This window comes from Podarcis muralis, chromosome 1 (assembly GCF_964188315.1).
Source record: "Podarcis muralis chromosome 1, rPodMur119.hap1.1, whole genome shotgun sequence".
Taxonomy (NCBI): domain Eukaryota; kingdom Metazoa; phylum Chordata; class Lepidosauria; order Squamata; family Lacertidae; genus Podarcis; species Podarcis muralis.
Genome location: NC_135655.1, coordinates 45,475,557 through 45,491,161, shown reverse-complemented (window position 1 = coordinate 45,491,161; position 15,605 = coordinate 45,475,557). Strand labels below are relative to the sequence as shown.

Sequence of the window (15,605 nt, the reverse complement as noted above, 5' to 3'; positions counted from 1 at the left end):
TCAGCACGTGAATGCCATTTATGCAACTTTGTTGGCAGATGAAAAATTACAAATTATCTACAGATTAAAAGAGAATAATGCTACCAACATCTACTGGTCATTATGGCTATATGCTGTCTCCACAATCAGAAGGAGCATACCTCCCTGAATACAAGTTGCTTGGGAAGAATAATGGGGGGCAGCTATTGTCTGTGTGGACTTCTTGTGGGCTTCCCATAGGCAACTGGTTGACCAATGTGGAAAACAGGAAGCTGTTCCTATTTAGACTTTTGGTCTGATCCAGCAGGGCTGATTTTAATCTTACTTGTTTAAACAATCATAATTGTTCTAGAAATTGTAGTGGTTTCAGATCAGTGAGTGGGAATTAAGAGAGTCAACAATGTGCTGGAACCTGCCCATTGTAAGTTGGTGGGAGGTCCATCACTAATGTCAAAGAAAGTAGAATGTAATGTATTTCTGAGAAGAGACTGTGGTCCCATCGATATACTATCATCTTTACACAAAACGTATTTTGATAGCTTCAAAAATCATTCCTTCTTCATGCCTTACTTTTTTAGGTTTTTAAGAAATGTTGGACATGATACAGCCCAGGTTAAGCATGGTGGTCTTAAAACCCTCTAATTTGAATAAGTGTGATGCTAAAGTACTTAACTCTGCAACATGACCAATTATATGTATCGCCTTGCAGGACCAGGTGTCAGGTTCCCCATACCCCAACCCAATGGGCAAGGGGCGGGTCTGAGGGAAGCCCACCGTTGGCTCCACCCCCTGGCACAGCCTAAGTCCCAGCCCTCATCCCCATTTGCCAAAGCAGGGTGCAGGCTAGGATCCGGTTCCTGATAGGCGCGTGCAGGGAGGGATTCTCTTATGACTGTTTTTTGGCCTCATTTCAGCCTCAAATATTAGTTCTAACTGAGCTGTTGGGGTTGGGCAATTTCAGACTGCTGGTGGAGGACTTAAATGATTGAATGCTCTTTCTTAAAACACACACAGAGAGAATTAGATGTCCCCACCACCACCCAAAAGCCAATTGCTCTTTACCTTTGCCCCAGAATAAATACCAAATTCTGCATCAATGCATAGTACATGCATTGTACTATGGCACCAGAGTTTGCCTTCAAAGACACCCAGTTAGCATAATCTAGACTCCCTGGTTTTTGGATGGGAACCAGGGCAAAAACTGATGCAGTACTGGCTCTTATTTCTGCCATAGCTGTTGACAGAAGAATTACAGGGTTTTTTTTAAAAAAAAAACATGTTTATTGTATATTTATATTTGAGTGCATTGCAGCGCCAACATTTATCAGCTTAGATTACCTTTACTTTTTAGGTATTGACTATTCTGCATCTGACATTTGAAGATTAATACACTGCTATTTAGTATGCTACTTTGTATTCCTGTTTCATCTTCTGTTTCATCTTCTGCTGTCAGTATTTTATTTATCTTCCCTTGCCCAGGAGGTTCCTGTTTTGTACAAGTGCATTTCCTTGATAACTGTGGAGTTATTATGCATATTAAAGATACTTATCCCATTTCACCTTGAAAGCTTTTTACAAACAAGCTGTCTCACTGAGGCAATGAATCAGGAGTTACAGAAATGATTACAAGAAATGATTTATTCCTTCATGGGCTAAGTGCTTTGAGCCTTCCCTGCACAGGACACACATGTTGACTCTATTTTAATATTGCAACAGATGAGCTTGTATCCCACCTGCATATCTCTTGATATAAAGATTGGATATGTTGTGTTACTGAGCATCTGGCATGCCTCTTTGCACAGTCTCAAAAATATTCTAAAAGGGTTATTAGCATTTGTTTGTTTATTTTCCTGGTACTATTTTCCTGTCCTAAGTCTTCACTGTTCCAAACAACCTTTCATATTGCTTAAGACTGGAATTGGACAGGAGAGGGTAAATGGTCAGGGCACTACTGAAGACTGCTTTCGTAGCCCTGACAAAGTTGCCAAGCACCTTCCTTTTGTTCTCATTGGCCCTCCTTCTGAATGATTAGGAAATACCTGAAAGAGGGGTATATTGGAGAGTGAGATTCTTACTCTCTCTTCTAAACATAATGGCGATCTCCAAGCACATTAAAACTTGGTTCGATTTACATCTGCCACCATCCACCTTTGAATAAATGCTCCTCACAAAAATTCTTAGGTTAGAATAAATCACAGATACTTAGCATTGCAAATAAGTTTATGTTTTATTCACAGTTTCCAGAAGATACATCAGACAAGTGTCTATCCATTGGCAGTAAAACAAAAATGAAAAAAAGTTTCCAAATGGTTTATAAAGAAAATAACTTCATTTCCTTACAGAAAAAGAACATGTAATCAGACTAGCAAAGATCCAGGCTTTAACACCTCCCTTTGGGAAAGATTGAGTTCACTTAGTTTTTCTTGTACAGTAGTTGGGAGCCATAGCCACATGGCTCCTTGCTTGTTCCAAGAAGCATGAAGAGAATGAAAAGGGGCAGAGCATGCTAAGCCACTGGCAACCTGAGCTCAGGTTAACCTTTTCATGTGTGCAAGTGTGAGTCAGTGACTGTATACAACATATATATTGTCCCCTTCCCTACCCATGGGGATGTTGTCATCTGGGTATCTGTGAATAAAATAAAATCAGACAAAGATCTGAGTTTGGGCTCTTTAAGCATCTGATCTGACGTGGGTGGCACTGTGGGTTAAACCACAGTGTCTACGACTTGCTGATCAGAGGTCGGCGGTTCGAATCCCCGCGACAGGGTGAGCTCCCGTTGCTCGGTCCCTGCTCCTGCCAACCTAGCAGTTCGAAAGCACGTCAAAGTGCAAGTAGATAAATAGGTACTGCTCCGGCGGGAAGGTAAACGGCATTTCCGTGCGCTGCTCTGGTTCACCAGAAGTGGCTTAGTCATGCTGGCCACATGACCCGGAAGCTGTACGGCCAATAAAGTGAGATGAGCGCCGCAACCCCAGAGTCGGTCACGACTGGACCTAATGGTCTGCGGTCCCTTTACCTTTAAGCATCTGATCTGATACATGAGCACTGGTCCTAGGTATATTTTTAAGTAACCTTCAGGTTGAATTACTGCACTGTGTTCTATGTAGGACTGTCCTTGAGTTTGGTCTGTCTGCATGCAGCTGATGCAAAATGTGGTGGCTCAGCTGCTCACTGGTGCTGGATCATCGCCAACTTGTTACTTGAGCTTTGAAAGAATTGCACTGGCTGTCATTTGGCTACCAGTCTAAGTTCAAGGTGCTGATTTTGGTTTATAAAGCCCTGTGCACCTTGGGACCAGGATACCTGAAAGTTTATCTCATGCTTTGTTTACCCTGTTGATCACCTCACTCTGCAGGCAAGAGCCTCTTGCAGATACCATCTTATCAGAAAGTCTGTTCCACACAATGTAGGATTTGGGCCTTTAGTGTTATGGCAGTCATGCATTGGAATTCCCTCCCCTTGAATATTAGACAGGTGCTGTCTCTGTTGATGTTTTGGTGCCTGCTGAAGACCTTCTTCTCCCAACAAGCCTTTTAAGTCTATATCTTTCCTAGTCTGAATCTGCATTAGAATTGTTTTAAATAAGCTTTTACTGTTTCCCCCCTTGTTGTTTGCCGCCCTGGACTCCTTTGAGAGTCCACACACACAAAAACACAAACACACACACAATGCCAATAAGCCTCCAGTGATCTCCCTGCAAAGGGAACCAAATCTGGACATATCTTGTGCCCAGGGACATGTCACCACAGTGAGTGTGAGAAGTGGATTGAGAAGGCGGGTCGGTGTAACAATATCTTCATTATTGCTCATAATCTTGGGATTATTTGCCAGCAGCACAGTTTGTACCAGAGCAAAGTCAAGCCTAGTAATTGGATTACTTGGTTTGTTAAGCTGTAGTGATACTAATTGTAGCATCACTAGCTTTCTGAGAAGGGTTTTTCAAGGCTGCCATATGAAATTCTATTAAACACCTCCTTCTCCATAAAACTCAAATGATCACCTTCTAAATGCATTTGTATCTGTAGTGCAGTCCGATGAGGGGAACAAGCAAAATACCGGGCAGAACTCTGGAAGTAATTAGGAGTAAATTAGGTGACTTGGTATTAATTTCCAGTACGCTTGGACAGACTTTTGAATAAAAGTTCAGCAGTTAATTCAGAAGGTTCTTGGTGATTTCTGGTTGCCATCCTCTGGAGCAGGGTAGCCAACATGGCACCCTCCAGATGTTGCTGGACCACAACTCCCATCATCCCTGCCCATTTGCCATACTGGCTGGGTCTGATGGGAACTGGAGCCTAAAAACATCTAGAGGGCACCATGTTTGGTGCCTTGGCTCTAGAAGTCATGTTTTTTCAACCTGGAACACTTTATATTTTCAACCTGGATCACTTTATATTTAAACAAGATCTGGCATCTAATCAGAAAATGGACCAAGAAGTCACTAAATTAACAACAACATAAGCCCTGTATGAACTTTGGTCGAATTCAAACATTTAAGATGCAAAATTAAACTCTATGCTCTGCTAGATGGTTTGTAGATGTTTAATCTTCCTGTACTTTGTGGTGAACCATCGTAGATACTCTTAGCAAGAAAGGAGTGCTTTTTTCCCCTGCTTTTTTTCCACCCCTCCGCAGTGACCACAGGTAAAAAGGTAAAGGGACCCCTGACCATTAGGTCCAGTCATGAACGACTCTGGGGTTGCAGCGCTCATCTCACTTTATTGGCCGAGGGAGCCGGCGTACAGCTTCTGGGTCATGTGGCCAGCATGACTAAGCTGCATCTGGCGAACCAGAGCAGCGCACAGAAACGCCGTTTACCTTCCCGCCGGAAGGTATCTTCTTGCACTTTGACGTGCTTTTGAACTGCTAGGTTGGCAGGAGCAGGGACCGAGCAATGGAAGCTCACCCCGTCACGGGGATTTGAACCGCCGACCTTCTGATCAGCAAGTCCTAGGCTCTGTGGTTTAACCCACAGCGCCACCCGCGTCCGTGACCACAGGTACATACTTGCAAATTCCTTACCAAGCCCGTCTGTGTGCCTGTAATCAGGGAGTACCAGATTCACTGGGCCATATTCTTTTGGACTGCCCTTTGCACAGTAGACTCCGCAAACAGATGCTGACCTGCAACCCACGGCTCCAAGAGAAAGCTGAATGAGGTTCCTCCTAGCGGATAGGGACAAGGACATTACTGCCTCAGTGGCTTCCTTTTTAATCTCCATCTTACCCAAAAGTGTTCTTAATGAATCATTCCTCTAGGGCAGGGGTTGTCAACCTGGTCCCTACCTCCCACTAGTGGGCGTTTCAGGATTCTAGCTGGGCGGTAGGGGGTTTTATGGCACAAGCTGAATCCTCCTTCCATGTAGCGCTGGTGGGCGGTAAGGAAATTTCACCATCAAGAAAGATGCATTAGTGGGTGGTAGGTATAAAAAGGTTGACTACCCCTGGTCGAGGGAATAGACAGCATGAAGCAGAACAATCGAGTACCTTGTGATCCTTGACAGCCTCACTCCTGTCCCTTTTAAATTTATCCTAGTGTTTTGAAATGTTTTTACTTGCAATGCCAGTAGAGGTATTTGCATTTGTATTTGTGCTTTTAGCAAACTCATTACAGTATCCAAGTGTGAATCTTTATGTGGTCAAAATGGCTACATGCACAAAAGGAAGGTAGTGTCAGGGTTGGGAATAACTAAAAGCTTTGCAGAAGTGACAAAATGAAGAAAAGAAAAAAGTAACTCTGGTGACTGAACATGCTGAGACTGCAGGATACGGAACATCTGTTGAGGGGTGGGGTGGGGTGAGGGAAAGGAATGAAAAACTAGGGGAATGGAATGGTGTATCCTCGAAAAGGGCATGGCAGTGTTGTGTTCCCCATTGCAACCTTCTGTTTCAAGTCCCCACTTGTTTAATTATAAATTCCAATTGGCTTAGATGCTTTTCGATACTACCCTTAGGACATAGTTATGTTAATGTGTTGGCATCCTTCACCAATACAGTATGTTTCAGGCTCTGTGAAGAGAAATAATTCATAACTGGACTCATATCTATCTATATCTGTATAGATAGATATAGCCTGTATTGGCTAAGGAACTGTCCTATACTAAGTTAAAACATCTATATTATAGACCAGTACTATCAATGCTGACAGATAGTGGCTCTTTAAGGTGTAGCAAACAAAACTGTCACTCAGTCCTGCCACCTGGGATTATTGAACTGGAAATTATTGGGACCAAATTTCGTGATACTAAACTCTGACACCTTTGCTGATTGCTTGAAGAATAAAGGAGGGCAAATTAGCTGCACTTGCCAATGCACTCGTACTCAGAAATAAGTGTCATGAAATTCACTGGGGCTTAAAGGTAAAGGGACCCTTGACCGTTAAGTCCAGTCGTGGACAACTGTGGGGTCCTGAATTCATCTCGCTTTACTGGCCAAGGGAGCCGGCGTTTGTCCGCAGACAGCTTCCGGGTCATGTGACCAGCATGACTAAGCCGCTTCTGGTGAAACCAGAGCAGCGCACGGAAATGCCGTTTACCTTCCCGCCAGAGCGGTACCTATTTATCTACTTGGACTTTGACGTGCTTTCGAACTGCTAGGTGGGTAGGAGCTGGGACTGAGCAATGGGAGCTCACCCCATCGTGGGGATTCAAACTGCCGACCTTCTGATCGGCAAGCCCTAGGCTCTGTGGTTTAGACCACAACACCACCCACTGTGGTCTGAAGGTTTGAATCCCTGCGACAGGGTGAGCGCCCGTTGTTTGGTCCCTGCTTTACTGTCTGTTGACTGTTGAAGGATATTCTGATTTAGGTTGCATATTAAGTTTACTCAAATTAAATGTTACTTTTGTACATTCTACACACAACCCAAAATTCATCTCATCAGTGTTACAACTCTGATGTGTAGCTCTCAGGCTTCGAAATGCTGGTCCTCTTACCACTTAAGCGGATTTTTTATGATCATAGAATTGTAGACTTGGGAAGGGACCCTGAAGAAGCAGTATACATATTTCATTCAATAAAATATACATGCAGCTGCATTATTCTTACAGGCTCGTAAAGCAAAGAGGCAAACTGACTTCTGGGGGAGCTGGGGAGAATGGGGCGACTGCAGCAGGAGCTGCGGTGGAGGCGTCAGTTTTCGGCAGCGACGCTGTTACTCAGTAAGGTAAGAGCCTTTCCCTGTCAGCTTTCTCCTCCTGAAGCTAAAGCCTTTGCCAATACAGGGGAGAGCAGCTGTTAGGTAGGCTCCCCTGTAGGGAAAGCAATAAAGAGTCTAGCTGGAACTTAAGTATTAAACTTACATGCCATGATAAATATTTTTTGTGGGCTAGACCACAAAATGCATGAAGTGGTCTAGCAACACAGTTCTAATCATGTCTACTCAGAAGTAAGATCTATTGAATTCAATGGGGCTTACTCTCAGGTACATTGGATTAAGACTGCAGACTAAATGTCTTTAAGGAGAAGACTGAAATTCGCTTCAGTTGTTGCTGCGTTCACAAAAGCTGTAGAATCAACTGGGACATGGTTAGCATGATGTCATTTTGTGAAGGCTAGAGAAAGACTAGATGCCATATCTATGTGGTACTATAAATGCCTGAGCCTGCCAGGGCAGGCAGAGCTGCACCCTTAGACGTATGTTCTGGATGAAACTGGCCAGACAGAGAATACTATTAAATATGTAGTCTCTGCCTTGATGTTGTTTTGAAAAACCATCACATTTTCTACAGCCGTGTAGATTTGATATACCACCAACTTTCTGAGACTGTGATCCTAAATGCACTTATTGGAAAGTCAGCTCCATTGAACACAGTACTGTGAAATAAACATGTCTAAGATTGCCCTGTGAATTTTGCATTTTCTCCAGAGTGTTTATCTGCCTGAAGGGTTTATCTACTGATTAAATTGTAGCTCTTTCCAGTAAGGACTGGCATCAGAGAAGGCAATGCCCCTCCCTTACCGTAAGCACAGTACTTCAAAGTATAGTGAATTCACATGATGGGAAATTATAGCAGCTTGAAACTGATCACTATGCACCAATGTTTTATATGCAGCAGGGTTCTGTCCTTCTTTAGTTACTAGCTCACTAGCAACCAGTGCTGATTAATTACAATTTAGGGAACCTTCTAAAAACACTATCCAAGCTGTATGGTTGTTATTTTTCTATTGGCAGCTCCCCTAAGCCATATAGGTGGAGGGGCAACTGTACAGCAAATACATTGGTGGGATCCATGTAATTGGCCTAGGGGCCATATAGTTGGGCTTCCCAGCTGCTCGTAGAATGGTTCCCATGCAGCTAGGCTTGCATGAATTTTGGCTCACATCTATCTTCCGGCAAGGTGGTGGCTGAGCCTAGTTCAAGGGTAGTGAGAGGGGGGAAATGAGCAGCTTGCATGCCACCAAACAAAAAGATGGGAGTCTGCATGTCACTGGCCTGTTGGTGGGTGGGAGGCTGTGGTTGCTTTTGGAGAACTGATGCTACTTCAAGGCTAGTACTGGCTATCCAGGAGTCTTCCTACTGCCTCTGTTTGTTTCTCTGATCTGGCTTGCAATTCTGGCTGGGACACTGGTTTTAATCAACTATCATACCTTTTGAAGGTGGGTATGTGAGGGGAAGGCAGAGAGTGCTCAGGTTTATCACTTGTTCTTGCTCCAACAAACCATAGTTGAACTGGGCTGGGAGAAGTAATCTGACCTGGGCCTCATTCCCTTACAAGGAAACAGATGTCATAAAAGGCTACCTTGAAACTTCCTACCACCTGGGGGGAGGGGAAGTGCAGAAGACTTCACTGTCAACTAGCACTTTATTAGCAAATGTAAGAATGAATTGATGGTAGGTTTTTGTCATTTATAATTTCCCCCCAAGCCATTGCATATGGTTGATTTCTCTTTCAGGGCAGATGGTGGGTTCAGCTGCATAGGACCGACCCGAAACTATCGCTCGTGCAATGTTAAGGTAAATTGACCAGTGAGTTCTTTTATGCTGTTGTTCTCCCTATTACTTCAAGAGCTTCAAGATTCCCCCCCCCCCGCCAGTTACATCTGACACCTATTCAGTGTCTTAAGGAAGATTACAAATGAACTTCCTTGAACCAACTCTGTCATAAAAAACAAATGAGCCAACAGATGAGTAAAAGGACACCATTCTCACCATTTAATGCATGACAGCTATTCAGAACTAACTAACATTAGCAAACATTGAGTACAAGAATGTGATCATTGATATATACAATTCGCTTCCCCCCTAGTTTCCTGACAAATGGGATTTTATACTATATTGAACAACCTTTGTACAATCTTTCTATTGCACAACTGTACAGCGCATGTATTTACATCTGCTTCTGAATAGAGTAATTTCTTTTATAAACATATTATGTAAGCACTCTGTTATCCCTGGATAGTATTTCCTTGACTTTAGTTTTTTATGTATTTTGGGAATGAAGTAGAGGTTGAACTGAGGTGAAAGACTCTCAATAAACTTTTGAAAAATGGCTACACATGGGAAAATGGCTACACATGGGAAAATGGCTACACATGCAGAAGAAGCAGTAGTATTTGTGTAGTTCCCATGATTATATAAACAAGCCCAGAAATGTGCTATGTTGCCTCCACCGAATAGATGCCATTTTCTGTTGATCACCATGATCTTTAGTAGCCTTCCCTTTGATATTCAACATTGCATTTGAAAGACTCTTATAATGCAAGCTAAGAAGAAAGGCATAAAAAATAGAGGCAGAAGCCTGAACTCTGAATGGGAAGGAATAGAAGGTTTGAATAGTTTTCCTCGCTTATTCTGCCCACTGATTAGTCTAGGATCACTCAGTGAGCTTCATGGCTGTGTAGCAATTTGAACCCAGGTATCCATGCACCAGCACTTAGTTCACTGGTTCCAGTTGCATGCTGGTGATACCCAAAGTCTTTTGAAAATGAGGAAGCATAGAATAAGTGGATCCCGAACCACCTTCCATAAGTTAGGCTGACTTGAAGAAAATACAGAAAGCCACACACAGGACAGTTCTTCCAAGCAAGGTGCTTATCTTCTTCTATTCCAAACTTTGTTCCAGATAACAGATTTCTTTCTCATCCTTCCTAGAACTGTCCTGAGGGCTCCAGAGATTTTCGCGCAGAGCAATGTGCTGAGTTTGATGGGACAGAATTTCAGGGAAAGAGATACAAGTGGCTTCCTTATTATGGAGGTAATCCATGGATTTACTCTTACTCAATGATTATGCAGTTCATTTGACATAGTGAATTAGGGAGAAAGTGAAATGGCTTCTTTTTGAATCAAATCTCTGCTTGGACAGTACTTCAGTGCTGTCCTCACCTCCTTCACTACATCCTGCAAAAACTGATTAGAGTCCATTGAAATAGATTTTGCAGGATTTGTGGAGAAGTCCAGTTTGATCACAAATGGTATGTAGGTGGCTTTGTTCCAAATTTTGAGAGGTATTGGGGTGTGTTCATAAGGTGACTTGAATATATTTTAATTATATTTAAAGTGTAGTGTTGGTAACTCCTGGTTGTTGCTAGTCAGTGCTATTTTTCTGGAAAAAGATGTGCCTGAACTCACCAGGAACACCTCCCTCATTCTCTTAGAATGGCAATGGTGCCCAACTCTGGCAAGTTCTGACTGAAAAAAAGCCCTGTTGTTAGTATAGCTAATTCACATTGTCTGTGGTTACAAGTGAACTCTATTCTTTTCCTGTTGCAAAGTTTTCCATTCCATCCCCATTTGTCTAGTCCAAAAATATACTTTTCTATGGGGAGTTGTTATGCACTTCAGGAGAGCTGGCATAAAAATGAAATCCATGTTGAAATGTAAATACGCCCTCAGCCACTGGCAGAGGAAAAGGGGGGGTGCAGGCCACCCTGGGTGTCATCCCTGGGGGGGGTGACATCGCTGCGCTGCCCCCCTGGGATGCTTGCCCCGCCCCCGCTTACTCCACCTCTGCCCTCAGCATATCCCTTGATCAGCTTTAAAACTACCATATGGCCCTTGACACGTGTGCACGGATCCCGCAAAAGCAAATTCTGCTTCATTCAACATGTCGCAGTTCAATAAGGGTGGGCTGATTCAAACCAGTAATAATATAACGCCCAGCCTTTAAATCCTTTCTCCAGGTACTGATGATCAGGTTTTACCCTCTCAGTACTGAAAAAAGTTTTCTTGATAGAAAGTGTGCTGTAATAAACGGGAACCCCAATGAAAGCCTTCTTCAACTTGATTCAGGGACTCAAAGAACATGCCCTATGCAGTTGCTTGCATCTTTATTGTGCAGTCAATCATTTCAATGATGGTAGTTCCGTACTGCTTTTAACTGTTTTCTTGTTTTTCACATTGCTGTGCAGTGCCCTGGTATTCTATGGGATAGAAGTATTTATATAAATAAATAAATAAAGCTGCACAATGTTGTATGTGCCTTTGTGGGGGGAAAAGAACATGCAGAGTAACACATTGCTTTTTCGCTTTCCTCTCCTCACAGCACCCAATAAATGTGAACTAAACTGTATCCCAAAGGGAGAAAACTTCTACTACAGGCACAAAGACACCGTGACTGATGGGACACCCTGTGAGCCAGGGAAGCATGATATCTGTGTGGAAGGAGTCTGCCAAGTAGGCCATTGTTACCTCTATCTTGAAAATCGTGTCCGTCTTCCCCCCCCCCCCCCTTATTTCCTTTCTCCCCCCCCCCCCTTTGCTCTTAGTTCTTTTATTTATTAATCAGATTTGATCCTATCCTTCCTTTTAGATGCTCACAGTACTATACCTGGGCTTATCCCATTTTACCCTCAATTTTGTTCTGTAGCAGAGGGTGTGAGGGGATGACGACGACACTGCCGCTCATTGACTTCTGGTGGGTTTTTACTGTGAAGGAGTAAGGCTGAGGCAGTGATGAGGTCAGTTCAGTGCAAACAAACCAGCAGGAGTGCCCTATTGGCTCTGCCAGTGCATTGGTACTATGCTGACCTTGCTGCCAGCTCACCCGTCTACCTCTTGATAAGCAGCAGGTCAGGTGATCCGTGGCACCCCACCCCTTCCCATCATCCACTATTGCCTTCGTTTGGTAGGCTAGGCTGATAGTGACTTGCCCAATGTTAACCTGTGAGCTCCATGGCTAAGCAGGGATTTGAACTCTGGTCTGGATCCCTTACCTTTTTTTCTACTACCTGCTAGGATGTTACCTCTTAAGACTTGGCAAGTTCACTTTAATTTATGGGTACTTTAGATACACAGCATGCAGACAACTTTGTGTGTGTGTGTGTGTGTGTGTGTGTGTGTGTGGCATATCTGCTCGTGCTTCAGATCCTGCAACATGTGCTCTCTGGGCTCCGGAAGGGGCAGAGCATGGAAATAGGAACATGCTAGTTATTATGAGGCAACAAACTCAACGGAGCTCTATTAGACTCCCCAAGAACATGAGGTGAAAGGCTTTGTTGGGCCTTTAAACCAGTGGTGCCTCGCAAAAGCAAGGGACTGGAACAAAAGGGTTTTCCCAGTTCTATTAAGTAGTGGGTGGATAGCAGACGACACATCTGTAGTTCTTTATAAGTAAGCTGGAACTGAACTGAACAGCAAACAGCCCTGCCGGCCTGCTTTTATAGGCAGCCGGCTGTCAACAGCCCAGGGTTTCTCCACCTAAATTAACTGACGTGGACCTGAGTGAAAACTATATACACAATACACCCTGGTGGCCAGGGTGAGAACTTCAATACATAACAAGTACCTCTGGGAAAAGCAGCAGGGAAGTCTTGTGTACAGTGGTACCTCGGGTTAAGTACTTAATTCGTCCCGGAGGTCTGTACTTAACCTGAAACTGTTCTTAACCTGAAGCACCACTTTAGCTAATGGGGCCTCCTGCTACTGCTGCGCCGCTGGAGCACGATTTTTGTTCTCATCCTGAAGCAAAGTTCTTAACCTGAAGCACTATTTCTGGGTTAGCGGAGTCTGTAACCTGAAGCGTATGTAACCTGAAGCATATGTAACCCGAGGTACCACTGTAATCCAAAACTGCCAGAAGCCACCTTGCTGTTAAGACTGCTTTGAGTTCCTGCAGCCCCATCAATGACCGCTAGAGGACACACAAAGACAAAAAAGAAACAAGCCCTCTTTAATGGGGTGAGGGGAGGTGAAGTGGGATAGAGGTTCCTGCTCCCCCTCCTTGTATTATGCTCTGACTTTCCTTCCAACATGCACTTCCATCCCGTCCCTGTCTTTGACTTTCTGGGGCTCTTGGCTCCCCCCCTTGCTTGGTCAGCTGCTCAAGGCTGTCTTTGCTGTTTGGCATTTCCCACAAGGGTTGGAGGATTAGGTGAAGGGGACAGGGCATGTAAAATGACCTTTCACCTTCCCTCATACTTTGGTTGACTGCCTACTTTCTGCTTTAGCTACAGCAGCTGTGGGTTTCTCCAGTGAGGGAGAGTGTTGGCCCATGGAGGGGCCTGCTCTTTTGGGAAGCGTGAGGCAAGCAGGCAGTTACTGTGGGGCACTGTTCTGGCTGTGCTCCATTTCATTATAGATTTTAATATCTAAACTTCATTAAAATGGCCATTTTTATGGTCGGCAAAAGGGGAAAAAACACCACAGCCATCTTTTTTTAGAAGCTCCGGTCCATACGAATGCCAGATGTATTTTCATCTTTGGTGTTTCTTAGCTGTCCAAGTTTAAGAGTTGTCTTTTCCCACAAAGCAATTATGTAATGTATTACTCACGTATTTGAAACTTGAGCTGCCAAGGAAGACTAGTGGCTGAAATGTGTCTGGCATTTGGATGATATTGCTTAAATTTAAAAAAAAATACAGACACATTTTTCAACTGGACATGTTTATGCCTCAGGGGGATACTCTGATGAAAGTTATTTTATTTTATTGAACAAGATTGCTTAATAAAAAAAAATCTCTTAAGGCCCCATTTGCACAATACACTTAAAGCAGTATTGTACCATTTAAAACAATCATGACTTTTCACAAAGAATCCTGAAAACTGTAGTTTGTTATGACTACAGAGAGCTTTTAGGAGACCCATTATTCCCCTCACAGAGCTAGAGTTTCCAGAGTCATTTAACAATCAATCCCTCTTCCTGGGGAACTCTGGGAAATGGGAAAATCTATAATGAAATGGAGCCCAGCCAGAAGAGGGTCCCACAGTAGCTGCCTGCTTGCCTCATGCTTGGGAGGGGGACAGGGGTCTTCTAACAACCTTCAGCACCGTGAATAAACTACAGTTCCCAGGTCTCTTTGGGGAAAGCCACAACTGTTTAAAGTGATATGATACTGCTTTAAATGTATAGTGCAAATGGGGCCTAAGTGGTGTACATAAAATGACGTAAATTTTTAATTAAAATAGCAATAACAGCACTTTAAAACAGTAAACTTTTGTGTGTTTGCTTGTTTGTTTGTTTGCTTTCTTGTTTGCTTGCTTGCTTTTTATATAAGATAAGAGTTAGAGGCATAAAATCAACAGATTTAAAAAAACAAATGTATGTACAATATAAAATTAAATGTCTGGGTAGGCTTCCCTAAGCAAACAAACAAAAGTTTTAAGCAAGTGTCAACCTGTAAAACAAAGCCGCCTTCCTCATATCTACAGGTTGGAGTTCTAGAGAATAGGTGCTGCCACACTCAAAGATTTATTTATTTTTCCCCTTGCAAGTGGATATGGTTAATAGTCATGGCCACAAGACTATTGCTTTACCCACTATGCTACCATACGTATGCATTTTCTCAACCTGGAGTCAGACAGTAGTTCTTTCTTCCAGAGATTTGAAGGTGGGTTGAAAGAGAAATTGATGCTTGCCGTGCGTATATTTATCCCACTGTTCTTGTGATAACAGGTTTTGCAGATTTGTTGTGTTTCAAAAACCTGCAAAACGTGTTTGGACCAGAGGCAAATGTAGGTCAAAAGAAAACAGACGTTCACCATGGGAAGTGAAGTGGTGCACAAAACATTTTTAAAAACATTTCAAAATCCAGTCTGGTTCTTCCAGTCCTTGGTCTTGGTATGAAATGTAGGCCTTTCCTTTATCTTTTCTCATGAAGGCATTCCTTGACTGGCCTTCTGAGTCATACATGCATTTTGGTTCACACTCTGCTATTTTACAGGCCGTTGGCTGTGATAACATTCTGGATTCTTCCAAGAAGGAAGACAAGTGCCTACAATGTGGTGGAGATGGCAGAGCCTGTTTCGAGGTGAAGGGCTTCTTTGATGTGCCCAACCTCCCTAAAGGTACAAAATAGTGGATCTTCCACAACAGCTCAGTAGTGAGATAGCAAAAAATGCTTGGGCTGGGTCTGGCGGGGAGAGATTCCATCGTGCTTCTTCATCAGTTTATATCTCCAAGGCCCAAGGAGCTGAAGCACAGGAAGGCCTTGACTGTATCAGTGCAGAAGCCTTGATGCATCATTAGCACCACTACTTTGGGCTGTAACTTATCAATTACATGGCTGGGCTGCTTTATGGGCAATATGAATCTGGATAGAACCAATCCAAAAGCGACGGAGTAGTTACAAGTGGATTTATGTCTTCTTCCACTTGCCTGCTTATTCATTCTGAAAAACACCTTCTGCACATGAAAGGGCAACTTTAGCCTGCCTTCCTTGTCTATTACCATCTGCCTTAGTAAGTAG

At 43.4% G+C, this 15,605-nt stretch overlaps 1 protein-coding gene across 3 annotated transcripts in view; it reads left to right on the top strand.

Annotated features, from left to right (window-relative positions):
- The window catches only part of PAPLN (papilin, proteoglycan like sulfated glycoprotein), a 53,301-nt gene that overhangs the window by 8,354 nt on the left and 29,342 nt on the right, over window positions 1–15,605 (top strand). For all 3 annotated transcript variants that reach the window (XM_028724389.2, XM_028724397.2, XM_077927374.1), the window contains exons 3-7: window positions 7,031–7,146; window positions 8,877–8,937; window positions 10,075–10,177; window positions 11,465–11,595; window positions 15,081–15,204. In XM_028724389.2, the coding sequence (XP_028580222.2) occupies window positions 7,031–7,146; window positions 8,877–8,937; window positions 10,075–10,177; window positions 11,465–11,595; window positions 15,081–15,204 (535 nt within the window). The remainder of the gene's footprint in view (window positions 1–7,030; window positions 7,147–8,876; window positions 8,938–10,074; window positions 10,178–11,464; window positions 11,596–15,080; window positions 15,205–15,605) is intronic.